This window comes from Podarcis liolepis (genome assembly GCF_965112155.1).
Source record: "Podarcis liolepis genome assembly, chromosome: 13".
Lineage (NCBI taxonomy): Eukaryota > Metazoa > Chordata > Lepidosauria > Squamata > Lacertidae > Podarcis > Podarcis liolepis.
Window position 1 is genome coordinate 11602563 of NC_139573.1, and position 22450 is coordinate 11625012.

General features: G+C 41.6%; 1 protein-coding gene across 2 annotated transcripts; it reads right to left on the minus strand.

Annotated features, from left to right (window-relative positions):
• Positions 1–265: 265 nt before the first annotated feature.
• On the minus strand, positions 266–16892 carry LOC310691448 (vomeronasal type-2 receptor 26-like). Of its 2 annotated transcripts, none has more exons than XM_083471242.1 (3): positions 16695–16892; positions 3833–3938; positions 266–3021 (listed from the first exon to the last, which is right to left on the minus strand). In XM_083471242.1, the coding sequence occupies exon 3, from the start codon at positions 2312–2314 to the stop codon at positions 1412–1414; it is 903 nt and encodes a 300-aa protein (XP_083327368.1). In that variant the 5' UTR covers positions 2315–3021; positions 3833–3938; positions 16695–16892; the 3' UTR covers positions 266–1411. The 2 variants fall into 2 exon arrangements, with proteins under 2 accessions (XP_083327368.1, XP_083327367.1); XM_083471241.1 differs by having other exon boundaries at positions 3833–4060.
• Positions 16893–22450: the final 5558 nt, after the last annotated feature.

A 22450-nucleotide genomic window follows, 5' to 3' on the forward strand; every position in this document is an offset into this window, starting at 1 on the left:
TTGACCTACATTTTGTGTTTGTAACTGGATAAGAAGTTGAATGCGGGTGGCGCTGTGGGTTAAACCACTGAGCCTAGGACTTGCCGATCAGAAGGTCAGTGGTTCCAATCTCTGTGACAGGGTGAGCTCCTGTTGCTCGGTCCCTGCTCCTGCCAACCTAGCAGTTCGAAAGCACATCAAAGTGCAAGTAGATAAATAGGTAGTGCTCTGGCGGGAAGGTAAACGGCGTTTCCGTGCACTGCTCTGCTTCGCCAGAAGTGGCTTAGTTATGCTGGCCACATGACCCGGAAGCTGTACGCCGGCTCCCTCAGCCAATAAAGCGAGATGAGCGCCGCAACCCCAGAGTCGGTCATGACTGGAGCTAATGGTCAGGGTCCCTTTACCTTTTAAGAAGTTGGCCTAACCTGCAGTGTATCCTGGGTAACCACCCCCTTTGCCTATATCTTTTCCAACCCTCTCTAGCAAGTTGCTGTGTGACAGGGGCCTTAATAATTAAATGACTGTGTATATGACAAAGTGCAGTCAAAGAAGGTTATCTTAAAGAGAGTCCTCCTGAATGGATTTCCTACCTTAAGGAAGTTTGGACACCCAACATGACCAGCTATTCTACTCATCCCACATTTAGGTATATATAGTTGACTGAGGAATACTCTCTGCATAGGTTCGGACAAAATCTCAGGTTCTGAAATCTGCATTTAGTGATGTTTCCACTGCTAATATATTTCATTATCACCATCACTGCAACTCAGCATTTTCAGTCATAAACCAAAACTGTGGGGAACAGTCCAGTTTGTGAGAGGTCATTTCTGGGCATAAGGTAATTTGGGCCTATTCTCTGAGCTGTGCCCAGTTGACTCCAGCAAAAGATCTCACAAGGGAGTGTGTTTTAGGAGTTAGGTAGGTTGTGGACACACATGGGGCTTCCAATTTACACTTTTAAGACCTCATGTTCCTAGATTGATACCAAGAACATATGTTAAACTACAAACACATCTCTCATTTACATATTTCTCTCTGTCAGTTACTCCCTATTGTTGGATTCAGGTCTCACAAATATAACATAGCTTTTTTATTTAGATTCTTAAATAATTCATATATCACTTAGTCAAAAAAACCCCAACTCTAATACTAATACTCTCTATTCTTCATTCATATTAGCTGTTTAATCAGAATAGCTACAGAGTAATGTTGATGTTTCTCTTTCAGAATTTTAATGACTTTTACTGAAGCTCAGAAGCTGAGGTGAACATTTGCCTCATTTGATCAGATTGGCCTCTTACAATAACATGCAACAAACAGTGCACAAAAAAGCTGAAATATTTTTATTTGGTCACATCGTCCTCATCCATTAACATTTTTGACGTTTCAGTGTTGAAAACTAAGAACAATCATGGAAGCATAAATTCTTATATTATTTATATCTTTTTTGTATTAAATGCTCCCTGGTGTTCAACTCAGGCCTCACTACAATAATGTAGCATTTGGGGAAAAAGATGCAAGCCAGTAATCCAGCACTAGAAGCCAAGATGGAGAAGATCTCCACAACCACCATGTATTTTCCTTTTGTGCTCAGGTAGGTTGGAATGAAGGAGAGCCAAACACTGCAAAAGACCAGCATGCTGAAGGTAATGAACTTGGCTTCATTGAAACTGTCTGGCAACTTCCTGGCTAGGAAAGCCACAGTGAAGCTGACAGTGGCCAGAAAGCCCATGTAGCCCAAAACACAGAAGAACATGAAGACTGACCCTTCATTACATAAGAATATAATTTCTTCACTCATTGACTGCATGTCCAAATCTGGAAAAGGGGGAAAAGTTGTCAGCCAAAGACCACAAAGCCCTACTTGAATTTTAGAGCAGGAGAGGACAATGGAATAAGCCAGTTTTTTGCCTATCCACTTCCTGATTGTGGATCCTGGCTTGGTAGCCATGAATGCCAAAACCACTGATATGGTTTTGGCCAAGATACTGGAGAGGGCCACAGAGAAGACGATGCCAAAACCTGTTTGTCGGAGAAGGCAGGTTGCCTCCTTAGGTGTTCCAATGAACATCAAGGAGCAGAGGAAACACAAGAGGAGGGAGATGAGGAGAATGTAACTGAGGCTTCTGTTGTTGGCTTTGACGATGGCAGTGTCCCGGTGTTTAATGAAGATACCAAACACTAGAACTGTGATCAGAGACAACAGTAGTGCCGAGAAAGTTGAAATGATGGCCAAAGTTTCATCAAAGCCAAGAAAGTTTGGTATTTTAGGAATGCAATTATCCTGGTCTTTGTTTGGATACTTATTTGCTGGGCAACTGAAACATGTTTCCATGTCTGAAAAGACAAAATGAAATTACGAAGAAAATTCTTAAGAATTTTTGTCACCAGGAGTTCAACTAGTTAATGTTCTTTACCAGGGTAGCTTTCAAAACTTCTAGTCCAAAGACATTTGCCTGAGATATATCAGAAATAAATCTAATGCATCAAATCTGGAATTTCTACATAGAGGACATCTGTATGTTTTAGTGGTCCTCCTCCTCTTTTTTGGAATCACAAGCTGCTCTGTAGTGAAAAGAGAGCAATATTACAGCTAAAATCTTCTGAACCGTGAGAGGTGCAATGAATGAGACATTCATTCTCTCCCCAAACTGCCTTCTTCTTAGAGGAGTGACCATCACTTCGATTCCATCACAATTTAGTAGAATTTGGATGTAAAATGTATTACCTTCCTTTCTAAATATTTTTTCTTCAGGATGTTTTAAAGATTATATTGCAAACAATAAGAACAATTTAAAAATCCATTATTTAACCCTCCCACACACCAGAATTTTAACGACAACAAAATTTTAAGGACCTCAGAGTTGACTAAACATATTGTGCAGTTTGGTCTATCGTAACATAACATTTCTCACCCCTTTCATTTGAGTACATCCCACTGGGACATGCTTCACAATCATAGCAACAAAATTTACTTTTCTCCTTCTTTTTCTTCCCGTAACCAGGACGGCAGTTGTCATTACATACTGACAGGGGTGGCACCTATCCAAAAATATTGGAAGAATTTTTTTAAAAAAATGGTTGGGTGGTATTAACCTAACACCAGGTGATATATAAGGAATAGAAGGACCAATATCGTGAAACATATGGTCCATATTTGCACAGGTGGCACATACAATGGGATAAGAAGCAGCTGCATAGCATCATACAAACTCAAGAGGATTATAATGTTCATTTTAAGCCCAAGGAATGCTGTAACAAGCTTAGCATTCTATCTGATGCCACTAACTGGAGATCTGCCTCATGTATTTCACACACAAGAATGACTGACAACACTTTCTGATATCCGTCGGTCCTTCTCAGTGTTAGATGTCTTCTGAGCATGTTGCTCTTTTTTGTATTGTGGTTCATTTGTTTATTTAATGATAGACCTTACAGTATTCCTTAAAGTATATTGCTTATTCCTTGGTGGCTTACAAATATGCAATAAACAAAAATGGAATTTCTAAATCGTATACAATATAATATCACATACCAAGCAGAATGCAGTCAACATAAGCTGGACAGCAAATAGGGTCTCTTAAACTAATGTGCAAGCATTTTCCCACAAGCAAAGCTAATGGTTCAAATAGAGATTCTCTCCATTAAAATACTATCCATCTACATATTAATTTCCTCTTCTTAAAGTCTACTTTTCTCTCCCAGCAAACTTCACATTTAATCAGGTGCTAAGTGAAAAAACGCCTCCTTGTTTTCATTGCATCCCATTTTATGTATGTTCCTATGTGATGCCAATAAAGGTTACTTGATTGATAACCATGAATGTTGGTATTTGAGAAATTAATTTCCTCACCTGAGTCAAGCCCCTGTGCCACTTAATCTGTCCATCATTAATGGTGAACTCTTTCCCTGGAGGGGCCTGAGGATCCAGCCTTCCCACTTTGACCCTGATGTAGGATCTATTTGGGAAAGTGATCAAATTTGTAATATCAAAACCAGCTGCTAATTCTCCACGTTCATTTAATGTAATTTCATCACCAACAGAGTTGTTGAATGAGATCTTCTGTAGGAATGAGTGGAGCTAGGTGGAAAGAGAATCAAAAGGTCTATAAAGTATTAAAACATTCTGATTAAGATTGCTGAATAGCTTTTCTAGATGCATTCAAGCTCTTTATAACTAGGGGTTATAAAGTTTTGATTCAAAGTATAATTTGTGACAGTGTAGAATTGGCAGATCCATTCTTGTTTTCTGCAAATGAAGGAATTTATTCCACACACACCACATATGGAACAAAAGTTACATGCTGTCATGTTAAAAGACTTCTTTTATGCCCCTTTTCCATTTCACTTTTTAATCAGTATTGTGTGATGATATGTTCTTGCATAATTGGAACCATTCAGGGACATAATAAAATATTTGCAATTGCTTCTCCAGACCAATATCTCACCTCTAGGAGGAAGATGGTCTAAGGATCATATCTGGAGTGGACATGACAACTGAGGAGTTTTAAAAAGTTAATGTTATGACAAAACCTCCCAATGATTTATGTTCTGCTTAAGGAGCATAGCCAGCAACTCAGTAGGCATCTTCTTTTAGATTTGAGGAGGCCATTCAAAAGTCTCCATTACAGAAATCAGGTAGGATATGTTGAAGGAAATTCTTTGTAAGCAGGTATTTCACTTCCTGCTAAATCAAATGACTGCTGTCTCATTTTCGGCAAACCATTGCTATTCTAATCTATCACTTGAATATACTCAAAAGCAGATAAAAGAACTTTGGTCAGAAGAATCCATTGGAAGTGTTAAGTCTGGTGATAAATTGTTAAAATGAGCATGAACAGGATCTCCTTATTCACCTGGATAACAGGACATTTTAGAAACAAATTTTCAGAGATTTTGAACAATCACTCTGAATGACAATATTTAACCTCAGTACCAGTTAATTGAGAAGTTGCAGTTTGTTATTCTTGGGTGCTGCCTCTACCCTTTGTGTTTTCTTTGAGGTACATTGTGACCTGAAACATATTTTTTCAAAATTGGTATCATGGATAATTAGCTTTATCTAGTGCAATGTCAAACTGCGCCACTGCCCCATTTCCCCAATGGCTCCCTTCTCCTCTGAAGAACAAAAGTGTATTTTTTTCTTGCTGCTATTGCTGGTTGTGGCAGTGCAGAGAAAGCTGGTGAAAAGTTTGCAAAGTTTGGCTGGGTGAGCTTGAAAGCGCTTAAGGAATTCAAAAAGGGAATGGAATTGCCTATTTCCTTTCTTATGTTAACATCACAAGGTGGCCAAGTGGAGAATGTGCTTGAATTTAATTTTCTTTCTCTTTTACCTTATGGTACCTAGTTGTGTACCAAATGCAATAATATGAGTAATTTTTCACTCACTTGATCACCACTTTGTCTTGGTGAGTGGGCCTGCACATTCCTATGGCCTTTGTGAACAAAGCTGTCGGGAGTCTTGTACACCCAGTAGGGTCACCCAAGCTGGTAAGGTCAAAGGGGAAGATCTAGACAAAGAATGATCCAAAAGTCCTCAGTGGCAGAACAGGTGGATGATAACAAGTGGTATGTTACAATGGCTGTGAAGGCGGATGAAGGCTGCAGCAGATAAGAATCTACCAGTCATCGTGATAATCATGCCATCGGAATAAAGCATTCCTGTGAAGACTGTGGATTGGTCAGCATGCACTGATCTACACACATAAAACAAATTCACACACAGGCATCTTCCAAAAACCCATCCCAAACCCCAAAAGTCCCATGGCAATTGGCAAATGGTAATGGGGGCAGGACCTTGAAATCTGGAAGCCCCTAGTCATGAACTGGCACATGGTTGGTGGATACAGATTCAGTCACTCTGACTCAAGGAATGAGGCAGTTGAGCAGCTCGGCAGCTGTATCCATGACTGAGCAGCCCTATTTAGGATCCACTCTGCTCACCCCAAAAAGGGGCTAGAAAAGGTGTCCTAAACATAGTCTGCCTCCCTTTTTCCCTGAGTGAATTACCGTGCCCAGTGGGGTCACCACCCAGCGGTCATAAAAGACAATTGAACATTGGAACATGAAATATATGGACTTTGTCAGATAACACAGATAATGAATGTCCTGAATGCGGAGCTGCATCATTGCAAGAGAGCTGCGACATTTTTACATCGATATTGCAGCACTTCAAGAAACTCGAAGAGCAGGTGAGAGTCGACTGAAGGAAGAAAAAGGAGGAAACACATTATTCTGGAAAGGTCTACCTGAGCAAGAACATCGAATACATGGAGTAGGCTTTGCTATCAAAAACAATCTTGTGAAGCTCTTGTCAGAAGACCCTACCAGCATTAATGAACAACTTTCTTTCTTCTTTTTTTTTAAATAGTTTTTATTACATTTTTTCAGATACAGACAAAGAACAAAAAGAGAAAAAAGGAAAAAAGAAAAATGTGAAAAAAGAAAATAAAGAGAATCATACCCCTTCAACAGCTTATTCCAACTTTCCATCGGACTTCCCCACATCTCCCGCACAAAGCATTCCCAACAATAAATTTATCAGCAAATTGTAACCTTGTTTCATGTGTTTCTTTGGCACTTTCGATTGCAATTTAAGTTTAAATCCCTTATTGTCCATTTACTCTAGAAACAAAATGTATTATCCTTTTTAACATTTAAACTTTGATCCCTTCAATATTATTATCCAATTTCATAAATATTGCACTCTCATTGCTGGGGCTAGCATTTCAAATTATGCGTCACTTTATAGTTCATATAACTTATAAAATTTTTGCAAATAGTTCTTAAATTTTTTTCCAGTCCTCCTCCATTGCTTCTTCTCCCAGGTCTCGGATTCTGGCAGTCATTTCGGCCAACTCCATGTAGTCAATCAGTTGCGTTTGCCACTCTTCCAGCGTGGGTAAATCTTGAGTCTTCCAATGTTTGGCGATCAGAATTCTTGCTGCAGTGGTAGCATACATAAAAAACGTTCTATCCTTCTTTGAGACCTTTTGGCCGACCATACCCAAGAGGAAGGCCTCCGGTTTTTTCGGGAAGGTGTACTTGAACACCTTTTTTAACTCGTTGTAGATCATTTCCCAAAAGGCCTTCACTCTTGGGCAAGTCCACCAAAGGTGAAAGAATGTTCCTTCAGCCTCCTTGCACTTCCAACATTTATTATCAGACAAATGGTATATCTTGGCGAGCTTGACTGGGGTCATGTACCACCTGTATACCATTTTCATAATGTTTTCTTTCAAGGCATTACATGCCGTAAATTTCATACCGGTGGTCCATAACCTTTCCCAGTCTTCAGACATAATATTGTGACCAATGTCTTGAGCCCACTTTATCATGGCTGATTTAACTGTCTCATCCTGTGTATTCCACTTAAGCAGCAAGTTATACATTCTCGATAAAACCTTGGTCTTTGGTTCTAACAACTCTGTCTCAAGTTTCGATTTTTCCACCTGGAATCCTATTTTTTTATCCAACTTAACAACCTCGTTAATTTGGGCATAATGGAACCAATCTTGCACCTTATCCTTTAAATTTTCAAAGCTCCGCATCCTCCAATTGTCACCAACTTTTTCTATTAGTTCCCAATATTTCGGCCAGCCGGTCTCCATATTGGGTTTTTTCCACGCCTTAGCCTCCACTGGTGATAACCACCTCGGAGTCTTACTTTCAAGTAAGTCTTTGTATTTCAGCCAGACCATGAAAATTGCTTTCCTGACAATATGGTTTTTGAACATTCCATGTGTTTTTGCCTTGCCGTACCACAGATAAGCATGCCATCCTAATGAATTGTTAAAACCTTCCAGGTCTAGGACATCTATATTCTCTAATAAAATCCAATCTTTCAACCAGCAGAAGGCTGCCGCCTCGTAGTATAACCTTAAGTCTGGCAGGGCAAACCCCCCTCTTTCTTTTGCATCAGTTAATATTTTAAACTTTATTCGGGGCTTTTTGCCCTGCCAGACAAACTTTGAGATGTCCCTCTGCCACTTTCCAAAACATTCCACTCTGTCCACGACCTGCAAGGTTTGAAATAGAAACAACATTTTTGGCAAAACATTCATCTTAACAGCAGCAATTCGGCCCAGCAAGGAAAGCTTCAGTCTCGACCATGTTTCCAAATCTTTCTTAACTTCTGACCAACATTTCTCATAGTTATCCTTAAACAAGTTCAAATTTTTAGGCGTCAAGTTTACCCCCAGGTATTTCACCTTCTTAACCACAACTAACTCTGTTTCCTTCTGAAACCCCTCTATTTCTAAAGGCGTCAAGTTTTCCCCCAAAACTTTAGTCTTTTGTTTGTTCAACTTAAATCCTGCCACCCGACCAAATTCTTGTATCAGTTCCAGAACTCTTTTTGTACTAGATTCTGGCTCCTGTAATGTTATTACTAAGTCATCTGCGAATGCTTTCAGTTTATATTGTTTCACTCCGACCGTGATCCCCTGTATTTGCCTGTCCCTCCTAATCATGTTCAGCAAAACCTCCAGGACTGATATAAATAGTAGGGGGGATAGGGGGCACCCCTGGCGTGTTCCTTTTTCAATATGGAACTCCTCTGTCACCACATTGTTCACTATCAACTTAGCTTTTTGTTCTGAGTAAATTGCTTCTATACCATTTTCAAACCCTCGTCCCACTCCCATCCCTTCCAAGTTTTTCTTCATAAATTTCCAAGAAATATTGTCAAAGGCCTTCTCAGCATCGATAAAGATTAACACTGCTTTAGTGTTAATATTTGTTTGTAAAAGTTCCAGAATATCGATAATATTCCGAGTATTATCACACAAATGCCTGCCAGGAAGAAAGCCTGCTTGGTCCTTATGAATTACTTCATTTAAAACCTTTTTCAATCTACTTGCCAAGATGTCTGCAAATATTTTGTAATCCACATTTAGGAGTGAGATGGGACGATAGTTCCTAAGTTGAGTCTTTTCAGATTCCACTTTGGGTATCAATGTGATGAAAGCTTCTTTCCACGTTTCCGATGCCCTTCCTCCCCCCATAATCTGGTTGCAAACCTCCATTAGTGGTAAAGTCAAATAGTCTTTTAATATCTTATAGTATTTGGAGGTAAGCCCATCTGGGCCTGGAGATTTGCCCAGCTGCATATTTTGAATGGCATCCTCAATTTCCTGTTGTGTTATTTTACAGTCCAAAATTGATCTCTTCTCCTGAGACAATTCTGGTAAACCATTAAGTTTCAAAAATCGTTCAATCTCAGACATTTCCTCAGGCCCTTGTGTATACAACTTTTTGAAGTATTTCTGGAAACACTTTCTAATTTCACCTGGTTTCTGGATATTTTTCCCTTCCACCTCTAGATTGGTAACGTAATTTAATTTCTGTCTTTTCTTCAACTGCCATGCCAGCAGTTTCCCACATTTGTTTGCCGACTCAAAGGATCTTTGTCTCATTTGTTTAATTTTCCATTCCACTTCTTGATTTATCAATTTCAAATATTGTGCCTGATGGAATTTAATTTCTCGCAAGATCTCTTTAGATTTTGGTTTAGATCTCAACCTTTTCTCTCCATCACTTATCTTCTCTAATATTTTATCCTTTTTCCCATTCCAGAGTTTCTTCTTGATTGTATTTTGTTGTATCAGAAACCCCCTCATTACAGCTTTACTGGCGTCCCAGATTGTTCTTTTTTCCACTGAAGTGTTCAAGTTGATTTCAAAATAGTCCTTTAAAGTTTTTTGGGCCTTCTTTACGATCTCTTGATCTCTAAAGAGGGTGTCATTCATTTTCCATCTAAAGGAACCGGCTGGAGTAAGTCTCAATTCCATTTTCAGGGCGTTGTGGTCGGAGCAAGTCTTTGGGCAGATTTCCACTCTTGTAGTCTTCGATGCCAGCCCTCTAGTTGTCCAAATTTGGTCGATTCTCGTCCATGATGAGTGGGCCTCAGAAAAGAAAGTTCCCTCTCTACCTAGGGGGTTCCTTGCCCGCCAAATGTCAATCAAGTCCATATTGTCTGTCAGTTCAAAGAAGGTTTTCGGTAGTCTGCCGTCCTTAGTTATTTGGTTTTGTGACTTATCCATCAAAGTGGAGACCACCCCATTCATGTCTCCCATCATAATGATGTTTGAATAGTCCAGATAGTCCAGTAGTGTCTCATGTAGCTTCTTGTAAAATTCTGCTTTCCCCTCATTTGGTGCATAAATTCCTAATATCAAAACTTTTTCTCCTTGAGATTGTATTTCAATTGCCAAGATTCTCCCTTGCTCATCTTTAAACAAAAATTTCGGTGCTAGGTTCTCCTTAGCGTAGATCACCAGGCCCCTCTTTTTTACTTTGTCTGATGAAATAAATTCTTGGCCTAGTCTTTTGTTGATTAGTACTTTCCTATGGAGCCTAGTCACGTGCATTTCTTGCAAGCAAATTATATCCAAATTTTCCTTTTTCAAAATATGGAAGATCCTTTTTCGCTTTTCCGGGGAATTTGCGCCATTAATGTTCCAACTATACAGCTGCAGAGACATCCTGTATCAATCTGTTGTTGATCTTTATGGGGTGTCCTCCTTTTTGTCCAAGTCCGAGGGAGATGGTGTTGGTTCCGGTCCAGGCTGTGGCGGAGGCCAAGGGACTGCTATTCCCTTCTGAAGATCTTCTCCGTTGTCGTGCAGGAACTTCTGGTTGTCCTCTTTAGACTTAATTCTAACCTTCTTTCCTTTGTATTTAAATGATAGGCCTTGTGGGAACTCCCACCTGTAAGGTATTCCGTTGCCTCTCAAGAGTCTTGCTAGGTCAGTATAGATGGCTCTGAGATCCAGTAGTTGTTTTGGTATGTCCTTGTAAATTTCCGTTCTTCTATCCTGGATCTCAAGTGATTTATTAAAATGAAGATCAAGTATTTTGTCTCTCTCCTGTTTAGTCTTTAGGATGATCAGGCAGTCTCTAGGTCTGTCCTTTCTGGTAACACTTCCCAGTCTAAATGCCGATGTTATTTTAAAGTCTTCGTCTTCCTTTATTCCCCAAAATTTGGAGAATTCTGCTGTCAAAAAACCAATCAAATCTTCTTTTTCAATCTCTGGGATAGAGCGTAATCTTAAATTATTTTCCCTGTTTCTCAACTCCACCATAGACAGGTAGGCCTGCTGGTCACTGATGTGCTTGTGTAGTGGCCTTACCTCTCCTTTCAATTCATCCACTTTTTGAATTGCTCGGTCAGCTTTTTCGTTCGCAGCTTCAGCCAATTTCCGGTTCTCAGAAGTAGCGTCTTTTAGATTCCCAATTTCTTGTGAGTGCTGTGCCACTTGTTCAGATAGCTTTGTGATAGAGGATGTGGCTAAATCAATTTTTGATGTTTGGTCATCAACCTTCTTATTTAAAATTGCAAATTGTTGTAACATCTCCTTCAGAAGTGTATCCGATCCACCTGCAGCCATATCCTCTATTGCTGGTTGTTCAGCTTCCTTAAGTTCAGCTGTTGTTGAAGGTTCAGTTCCCTTCAATTCAGCTACTGTTGGAAGATCAATTCCCTTCAATATAGCGGGGACTGATGATCTACGTGACTGAGAAGTCAGAGTTGTTTGCACAAGCTGGCCTTTTGTTGCTTTCGCTTTTGCAGATCTTGTTTTCGGTTGGCCACTCATTCCCCACCTGTCTATGAGTCAAGGTCAAACTGTCAAAAGTTCCATGGGAAGGACAGACCTCAGTGTAGATAACAACAGCGGAGAGACAAAACAAGGTTAGTTCCCAAGGAATTGTAAATCCCAATCTCCACTAGAGGGAGTACAGTTGGAGGGAGTAAAGTTGGAGTTCAGGAAGGAAGGAAAAAAGTTATGGTCGCCATTAAAGTTCCTGCAGCTAAATAACTTTCCAATAGTCCTTAAAACTTTTTCCACTGGCAGAGCCCTTCCAAGATTGCCACAAGTATCACCTCTCAAGGTGCAGGATACAGTTACTAGTTATATAGTCCAAAGTTGCCTCTATGTATCTGTTTCAATTTTATAAGTTGTATCAGCAAAAGACAGTCTTTTCCCCTGCCACCCCGAGGCTGGGTCTTAAACTTTAAAGATCACCAAAGGTGAAGGTTCCCAAATTGCTTCCACACTGTAGGGTAAATTAATAAAAAAAACTTGCCTTTCATTTCAAAACCTTAGCACTGTCAGACGCATAATGCTTCCACTTTAAAATCCTTTTTCACTGCATCCAGCCTGTCAGTTCCTTTGCCTTTGATCTGTAAGCTTTGCCGGAAGACGGACTTCCTGTTTCTCGTCACTCCGCTTTCAGCCAAATTCAAAATCTTGAAGATCTTAAGAATCTTAAAATTGTAAAGTCCCAATTACTCACGGATTGTGGGTTTCCGAAATTGAAGGTTTCAGGAAGAAAGGTCAGCGCTGAACGGCAACAGCAGCGCGGCTTCACTCCGCTGACTGCGAAACGACCCTCAGTGCCGCTACCCCCTCCGCGATCCGGAGCCCCGTTACGGGGTCCCTTCAACGTTTCAGGAGCTGCTTCTGGCACCCGCCGGGCCTCGGGACCACAGGCTACTACCCCCTGTGGTTTTCCTGAGTGGGTCTCCGCTTCGCCGTAGCGGACGACCCGTTTTCAGCGGAGCTCCCCTCTCCTTACAAGGAGCAGGCAGCCATTACCGAACGCGCCGCCTCCGGAAGTCATTAATGAACAACTTTCAACCCTCCAAATAAAGCTCACAAAAAACCATCAGGCTACTATTCTAAGCACTTATGCATCAACACTGGATGCTGATGAAGACATTAAAGAAATTTTTTACTCTCAGCTGGATACCATCCTATCGGAGACGCCTAAGGAGGATAAGGTTATCCTCCTGGGTGATTATAATGCAAGAGTTGGGTGAGATTTCAATATGTGGCCTGGGACTATTGGGGAAGAAGGAATTGGCAACAGCAACCAGAATGGAATCTTACTTTTGACGATATGTGCAGGGCACAACCTTGGTATTACCAACACACTCTTCCAACAAAAAAATAAATCTAAAACATATTGGAGACACCCTCGGTTAAGCCACTGGCACCTCTTTGACTATGTTCCGGTAATTGTCCGACCTGAAGATCAATGCGATGTGCTCCTTACCAGAGCTATGACGAATGCTGATGACTGATGGACAGATCACTGATTAATACACTCCACAATGGCTATCAAGGATAGGCAGGCTTCAAGGAAGGAAACCAAGGCACAAAATGAACACTCAAGTCCTTCAAGATCCTATTAAATGGGATTGCTTCCAAGTGACTCTTAAGGACCATTTGCTTTTGGAAAGACTCTCCTCCCTGGAAGAGAGGGGAGTGGTTGTGGGCGGGAGACCGAGCCCCGCCCCTGGTACGGGGCATTAGCCCCCTCCCCTCCTACCTGGCTGGCGCCCACGCCCACCGGAGGTGGCCAACCAGGTGCCTCCGGGGGGCGTGTGTAGCAGCTTAATGCTGTGGTGCTATAAGTATTAAAACATTCTGATTAAAATTGTTGAATAATTTGCCTAGATGCATTCAAGATCTTTATAATTAGGGGTTATAAAGTTTTGATAATATGACAGCAAAAATCACAGATAACAATGGCTCTCAAAGTAAACCATTCACAGTGGGATCATGTGTTAAACAGGGTTGTGTTATCGCCCCAACTGTATTCATTATTTTCATTGCCATGATCCTACACCTTGTTGAAGGGACACTCCCCTCCAGAGTAGAAATCATATGTGTCAGGGGTTCAGGAGCAGAGGCGAGGGCAAGGGAGGAAACAGAGAGCGAGGGGGAGGAGTCCGAAGAAAAGATGAGTGATGACGACGACCCGAGATCTCCGAGTCTTTCCAGTGAATCAGAAGATTCACAGAAAGGAGCGCCAGTGGTCAGAGCAAGGGGGGAGCTTAGGGCGGCACCCCAGGAAGAAGGGTCCAGAGAGGGTTCAGAGGGCAGCAGTTGGAAATCGGGGCCAGCGTCACCAACAGAGCGCAGTGGGGAGGAAAGGCGCCAGGTCGAGCTCTGCCAGATCGAGCTCTGGCAGCTCGCAGCAGGGGGGAGGGCATGAGTCAGGAGTGGCCACACCTCCATCGGAGAGAGAAGAAACGGTCAAGCGGAAAGTGGAAGGTTGGGCGCGCGCGCCAAGTTCAAATGCACAGGAAGGCGGCGCAGTAAGCAGCCCAGAAAGGGAGCCAGGTCCCAAAGCCCGACGCAAGGAGACAGAAGGGTCCGGGGGGTCAGCGTCAGAAGAGTCCAGGAAGGAAGAGACCACGGGGGGCAGAGGGACCCAGAGAAGAACGGTCAGGCGGAAAAGGTGGAGTAAGGCTAGGGTATTAAGTTGGTGTACAGGGGGCGGAGACTCAGACGGAGCTTCGTCGGTCTAGCTTATAAGACGTAGAGCTGCACGCGGCAGCTTGAAAATGGAAACTGTAACTCAATAAAGACTTTTATAAAGTGAACGCTGGCTAGCGTGATCCTCTGTGAGCTAGGATCTGGGAGCAGCTCTGACAATATGGAAATCATATGAAAACAGATGGAAAGATCTTTAATCTTAGCAGGCTGAAAGCAAAGAGTAAGGTTACCGTAACTTCCATCATAGAGCTTCAGTATGCTGATGACAATGTAATGTGTGCACATTCAGAAGATGACCTACAAACCATCCTAAATATCTTTGCAGAAGTTTACATAAAGCTTGGCCTATCACTCAACTTACAAAAAACCAAAGTGCTGCACCAACAAGCACAAAACAACCTCTCTGCAGCACCACAAATCCAACTCAATGGTGTAACATTGGAAAATGTCAATCACTTCTCCTACCTGGGCAGTTATCTCTCCACAAGGGCCAACACTGATGTCTAAATCCAACATTGTCTGAGCTCTGCAAGTGCAGCTTTCTACCAATTGAAGTGTAGAGTGTTTGAGGACCAGGACATTCTCAGGGAAACCAAAATGCTTGTTTACAAAGCTATTGTTCTACCAACCTTACTGTATGCTTGTGAAACATGGACCACTTATAAACACCGTCTCCAACTCCACAAAAGATTCCATCAACAGTGTCTCTGAAAATTTTTACACATCACTTGGGAGGACAAGCGAACTAATGCCAGTGTACTGAAAGAAGCAAAGATCACCAGTGTTGAAGCAATGATTCTTCAACATCAACTTTGTTGGACTGGTCATGTTGTGTTGATGCCTGATCATCGTCTTCCAAAGCAACTACTCTATTCTGAATTTAAAAATGGAAAGCAAAATGCTGGTGGTCAACAAAAGAGGTTTAAAAACTCTCTCAAGGCAAATCTTTAAAAACGTTGTATAAACACTGACAACTGTGAAACACTGGCCTGCAAGCGCTTCAATTGGAGAACAACCTTTACCAAAGGTGTCATGGGCTTTGAAGACACTCGAACTCAGGATGCAAGGGAGAAACGTGCCAAGAGGAAGGCATACTTGGCAAATACACACCATGATTACTTCCCGCCCAGAAACCAATATCCCCACCGTGGAAGGACGTGTGGATCCAGAATTGGCCTCCACAGTCACTTACGGACTCGGTGTTAAAACCATGTTTATGGAAGACAATCTTACTCAGCTATGAGTGATCGCCAAAGAAGAAGAGCAATAATATGACTGAAAGCAGACCCAATTTCAATAGAAACTTGAATATGACTGTGTAGGTTCCACTTTTGGTTGGAAGTGATGTATGTGCCTGTGGGACTAGCTCCTCTCACACTAACCAATTCTTTTTACTCCAAGTGGAAAAAAACAATTAAATTATTAAATTTGGGTTTTTCCATCAGCGATATCCTAACCCAAGTAAATGATAAAGCAAAAATGAATATTTCACAGAGAATCAGACATATCAAGCTACAAAATCACTTAGCCCTAGCTGATTTATATCCCATGCTCAGGACAAACAGATTGGGACTGGTACTTCCCAAATATTTGACAAATTTGGCTATCCTCAAATTTAGAAGGGCATTTATGCCTTCTGATCTATTGGAAGGCAGATATAGAAAGATTTTTCACGGCAAGCAGATCTGTCCACGTAAGAGCCGTCAAGCAGAAACAGTGAACCATATTCTATTCCATTGTAGATTTTATTCAGATTTCAGAGCATCCCTCATAATCTTGCTTGTACAAAAAGTGCCAGGGAGGATAGAGGAACACTATTTAAATTACCTCCTGTCCAACCAGAATTCTTATGTCACCAGAAATGTAGCTAGATTTGTGAAATAGCCATAAGTAAAAGAAAGCAAAAGATTACATAGCTGCATAAATCGTCATAAACTGGTACAGTTCTTAGTTAAATCTTTTATTATTTTAAACTCTTATGGTGTTTTATTCCACTGGACATGTATTTCAAGTACACTTAACCACTATATTGCTTGTTAAACCCCATACTGATCATTTTTATTGTTTATGTAGAGAATTATCCATAAATTTTGATTTAATATGCTAGCTGTTTGCCATAATAAACATTGATTGAGCTTATGGCATTATATCCCAGCAAATGTATTTAAACAATTATGCCACACCAAATTTGGTTTGGATTTCTGTTACTATCCACTTCACAGTTACTACCAGCCCCAAAGCTTCAACAATTGTCTAATCAAATGCCACTTGAAATATAGGAACAGCATTCATTCCAACTCTTCAAATATTTGCTGTTATTTAGCCACTATTTATAGCTACCGTAAATACCAACTCACATAAAATATCAAGGCAGGGCACAATAGTGAACACTTTGTAAACCAAACTCTTTGTAACAGCAAACACTACCTTCCAAGGCTCTAGATTTTGAGGAGATCGTCTGGCTGCAGCCTCCATTCTTCTGTTGTTGGATCCAGCCAAGTGCCTATGTAAGGCATGTGCCAAAGCAGAGACAGCATTATAGATACTGTAGCTGTGGCTGGTCATGCTCATTTCAAAAAATGGCGCAGGAAGGCTCTCCAGCATTTCCTCTCCAGTACAAGGCTTAGCTTTGTATATTGACTTAGTAGAGTCTGTAAGTGAACAACCGAATGCTTGTTCCCAGAAATCTGTGATAAAACCATTTCCATCTACCAAGGAAGGATTTACATTCTGCAGAAAGTATCGGAAGTCATGAATTTCCTTGGAATGAATTGCAAAGGAGATAGCACCATGGAACATTTGTATATCAACATCAATTTTTTTTTGAAAAATATTTATTACGAAATCAATTTGAGCTGTGGTAATCCATACTTTCCCTTCAGGTAAGTTCTTTTTGGACTGAGCAAGTATGAGCTCAGCTACCTTCATTACGTTTAGAGCAAATGACAACCACATAAGAGATGTACTTTCTCCGTACACAACAACTGTGTTTGCTGCGTTTCTCATGAAAGCTGGGAAAACAAAACTTGTGTCACGCACCATATCAAGTATGTTACCAGTGAAACGTAGATGGTATTCAACTCTTTCTGTGAATGCTGAACAGATCCCATTTTTGAAAAACATTGGTTCAATGGTGTTCAAGAAACGTTCTCCAGCTTCGTTAGCTGGAGTGATGAGCCCAACCCATTTCCATCCAAAATACAGAAGTAATTGGATAAGTCCCTGATACTGAAGTCCTTCATTAGGAACCATGTGGTAAAAGGAAGGGAACTTAATTTGATTATTTGTGGCTGCTTCAAATGAGCCATACGAAGTCTGTAAAAGGAAAAGTCCAAGCATTCTGAGTGAAAGAATTCATAACAAACCTATTTATCCCATAGATCTCCAATATACTGATTTTATGGAAAACACCCACCCACACTTACATAAAAAATAAAAACACAGTCTTGCTCACCCCCCTGCCCTGTAGATATTAATTCCCATTATTACAGAATCAAAGCAGATTCCTACATGTAGATGTTACTTTACTTCAAGTATAGGAGAGCATTTACTCTTTTTAAATTTGCTGCTTTCAGCACCACAAAATTAAAAAGCAGTAAAATACAAAAATACCATATCAATCACATCCAGCAAAAAACAAAAGAACTAAAATGAAATGAAACAATACAGAACACCATATAATACTGGCACTGCTAGAAGTGTCTCCCAAATGCCGAATGACAGAACAGTAACTAGAAAACATGGTTTTCAATTAGCCGTTGAATGTGAACATTTTGCAGAAACAGCATAGTTCCCCAGAAAAAGAATTTCCCAATTCTTATGGAAAGCATTCCTAGTTAACATGTCCTGATCTTACATGATCCACTGATAATATGTTCCAAGGATGTTATATGTTCCCATCTGGATATCCCATTTCCCAACCTGGCACCTTTGAACCAATTTCCCTTTGTAACCTTGCACCTATCATGCACATTGTTTGAGACCCAATGCTATAACAGCAACAAACCCATACATTTCAGTCCCCTTCACTTGTCCCTGTTATAACACTCCAAATTTATGAATCAATATACTCCTGCTGGAAAGAGAGCTGGAGAGTGAATTATGGTGTGAAATCTCAGTTTTTTGATAACCATAATATTCCCACCTGTGGAATTTTGTAAAGACCCAAGATGTCTGCCATACACGAGGTGACCTCAGAGCTCAGTCCCCCAATGACTCCTATTACGTTTTCCTGGTAGCCACATTTGTAGTTTGGGACAAACGTATATGAGTTAAACAGCAGATCCAGAGTGGTGCGGTAGGTCATCTTAGCATCATAGTAGCTGTCATAGATGTGGAACCCAAGTGTGACATTGGGCAAGACCTTGGGATTCTCATTGATCTCATCAATCGCAAACACCAGGGCAAGGATGTGCTGGAAGAACTTTGATAACACGCTGTGAATAAAGTGGCATTCTAGATCTGAGACTTTTGGGATATAGAAAAACTATAAGGACTATATTCTTTCCTATGAGCCATAGACATGACCAGTTTATTTTTCACATTTTTCACCACCTTTCAGCAATGAAACATAGGCTGGCGTTCTCTGTTCTCTTTGCTCTCCTTGAATCCTCATGACATTCCCTGCTATGCAACTAGAATGCAGGTGGTGTAAATGTCTGTCTGAAACAGGTCCATCAAATGTGTGAGGTAACATTAGCTCACCAACCACATGGCAGCGGCGAAGAATGCTTACATTGTGGCAGAGCTTTTATGAGTAGTGAATGGGTATCTGTCATCTGACCAAGTTACCATTTCTCTGGCATCAGTAATGGTGCATGAATGAGCTATCCCAGGAGCTCATTCCTGGTCACTCAGCACCAATTCAAATGCCATAGATTTATAAGTGAAATTAAGACTTACTTTTTTTTGCCCAAATTCAAATCACTTCACTCATTGAATTTCAGTTGTCATTTTACTGCTCGTACATCCAGTTTGGAAAGATACATTTGGAGCTCTTTGTAATCCATTTTTGTTATAATCAATCTGAACAATTTGGTCACATCAACAAACTCGACTGCTTCACTTCTTCGGTTTTTATGCCACCCGCCTTCTCCTTCTCTTACTCAATTCTCTCTTTGCAGAATTGAATCACTAAATCTTAAGGATTCCTAATGTCCAAGTGAGAGTGTAGATGTGACTTGTATGCTTAGATGTTTCTCATACACTCTATCAAATCTTTCAAGGCTGTCAAATCAATGCAGTTCTAAAACTATTCATTCAAAGCAAAGTATATTTCAGTCAAGTATTAGAATGTAAAGCATGAATGAAATAATATTAAGGGCTGTTTACTTACATTGGTCTGTCAATCAAGACTTCAGAGGGGTGTATATTAAATAAAATATTGGGGAGGATGTAGCGGATATGAGATGCAATCCCACCAATGACAGGGTCACCTGGCTCATACCACTCATGTGGAATAGGTACAGGATTAGTTGTGGTAAAATTAGCACTATGCACTCGGCACACCATGTTGGGGAAGAGCAAGAGAAGCAGCAGCAGCAAGGTTCTACACATGGACTCTTCTTTGCCTCTCTACAATATCATTATCATCAGCAGCCTGATTTGAACAGCATGGATTTGGAGACAGCAGATTCTACCAGTTCAGTGCTTAAAGGGACATGCATGCATCTTATCATTAAACACTGTTGCAAAGACATGCCTTGAATGGTAAATAAGATGCAGTGGTTTAAAACTTGACCTATATAGTCACAGAGCCTGGCCTCTGTAACCTGCATTATTCTAACTGCCTATGGAAGACTGGGATACTGTAAATATTTCGGACTTTCTTGTTGAGTCTCCCCCCACCCCGCATTCTGCCTTTCAGAGCTTTGGCTAGGTGAATTAATTATTGTAATTTTAATAATTACAGGGGAGACCATCACTTTTTGCAATTTTTAAAGGACTCCATGGTGCATCCAGAACTGCCAAGTAAACATATTTATCACCTCAGTGAGTTATAGATTAGGAATGGTTCTCCAAAATCATCTAGTCCAACCTTCTTGCTGATACAATACATCCATAGTTATGAAACAATTGATAGACAGGCATCAGACATTTCCCTAAAAAACCCTCTATCAAAATACAGTATTTTTTAGAGATCAACCAGCCCTAGCTTCCCCCAATTTGCTAATTTGCTACTACTGGGGCTTCTGTACTCTCTCATGTATGTAACTTTGTTGGGACACTTTTACCACCCCACTAACTGGATCTTGGGAACAGAGCTGGAACTGTTCCAGCATGTAGGGACCCTGGGAAATGACGCACCGTATTTTTCGCCCTATAGGACGCACTTTTCCCCCTCCAAAAATGAAAGGGAAATCTGGGTGCGTCCAATGGGGCGAATGCAGGCTTTTGCTGAAGCTTGGAGAGCGAGAGGGGTCAGTGCGCACCGACCCCTCTCGCTCTCCAGGCTTCAGGAACACACCCGCAGACTAGGCAGCCCTACGGGAGGTCCAGCGGGGATGTCTAGGCTGCGGATAGCAGTCTGCTGCCCAGCATGAGAGGCGCCCTGAAGCAGAGCGCCCCCCGCAGCAGGCAGGAGTTCCCCGCAAGGCTCCCCACGCTGCGGATAGCAGCCTGCTGCCCAGCGCGAGGGGCGCCCTGAAGCAGAGCGCCCCCCGCGCCAGGCAGACATCCGCAGCGTGGGGAGCCTTGCAGGAGTTCCCCGCAGGGCTCCCCACGCTGCGGATAGCAGCCTGCCGCCCTGCAGGGGGGCGCCCTGATGCAGAGCGCCCCTCGCGCGGGGCAGACATCGGCCAGCCCCACAAGCTCGGGGGACAGCAGGGAGGCGCAGCGCCGCCATCCCGCTGTTCCTCGACCTGGTTCTGTTTCCCCGACCTGCTTTTGGGGGGGGGAAATAAAGGGAAATTTTTCCCCTTTATTTCCCCCCCAAAAAACTAGGTGCGTCCTATGGGACGGAGCGTCCTATGGGACGGAGTGTCCTATGGGACAAAAAATACGGTAAACCATGACACCTAGCCACTTTAGAAACAATACATTTTTATTGTCTGAGGCAATCTGATATGCATGGGAACCTCTCTGGCAGTGCACTCCCTACTGATGGGTGGTCCCATCAGTAATAGTGAACACAATGTGCTCCAGGTCTTGCTAAACTGCAGCTCCCATCATCCACCCATTTACATCCATTTCTTAAATGATTCAGTATATTTAAAGGACATGGTTGGATTGGTGATTAACACAGTGCAATTTCTTTATGGGCTTCTTTGATGTCGTAAAAGGCACCTTGAGAGTGTCAGTGGACAAACAATCTGGGTCCTTATTGCTGGATTCTCATCATACTTGGGTTCTTTCCTGAACAAAAAGTGAACGTATTTATTGCCAGACTGGCTCCGCTCAACTGCCTTTAACTTCTGTAGCTTCTGGACTGGCACAGCCAACTGTAGGCACTGGTATGGTTGCTAGTGCAATTCGGCACAGGATGAATAACAAGGTCTCAGGCAAAATTAAACTAGAATTCAATATGCTTTACTAAAAGTTTCATTTTCCTTTTTTTCATTAGGTTTTCACATAATACATTTTAAGAACACCATATGTTAACCATTCTTATTTTTCTGGGTTTTTTCCCCTGTGGCTTCCCATATCACTCAATAAGACATTATATCTCCATTCTCTGTACTGTCCATTCATTTCTAACATTACACAAAGTATAAAATATAAGCCTAAAAATAACATATTCTTCTTGTTCTGTTACTCAAGTTATAAATCCATCTCATATTTCGCTCCTTGCCTGTGCTGGTGTGAAAGCCCCTCCCCCATTTTCTGACACTGAACTTCCTCCTACTGGCTCTGGTGGCTTGTAGGGCTCTTCACCATCCCTGACCCCCTGCTCCTTCTGACTAGCCCCATCCCCCTGCTCTGCTTCGTGCTTCAGTTCCCTGTCTTCCTCTTCTGCCAGTTCCTGCTCAGAACCCTCCCCTGCTACTGATGAAACTGCACATTCTGGCTCTTCCCTGACAATAGGGTGCTATCTGTTTGTGTCCATCCATGAGTAGAAAAGACTTCCATATGTATAGAAGTGAAGGGTCTTAGCTCACTGGTATGTTCTTTTCAAGGTTCTCACAGGACCAGTGGTCAGGGATGATGGGAGTTGTAGGCCAAAAACATCTGGAGACCCAAGGTTG

Bases quoted from the DNA above. Each gene is read 5' to 3' on its own strand.
- LOC310691448 (XM_083471242.1), bottom strand. From the start codon at position 2,314: ATGGAAACATGTTTCAGTTGCCCAGCAAATAAGTATCCAAACAAAGAC.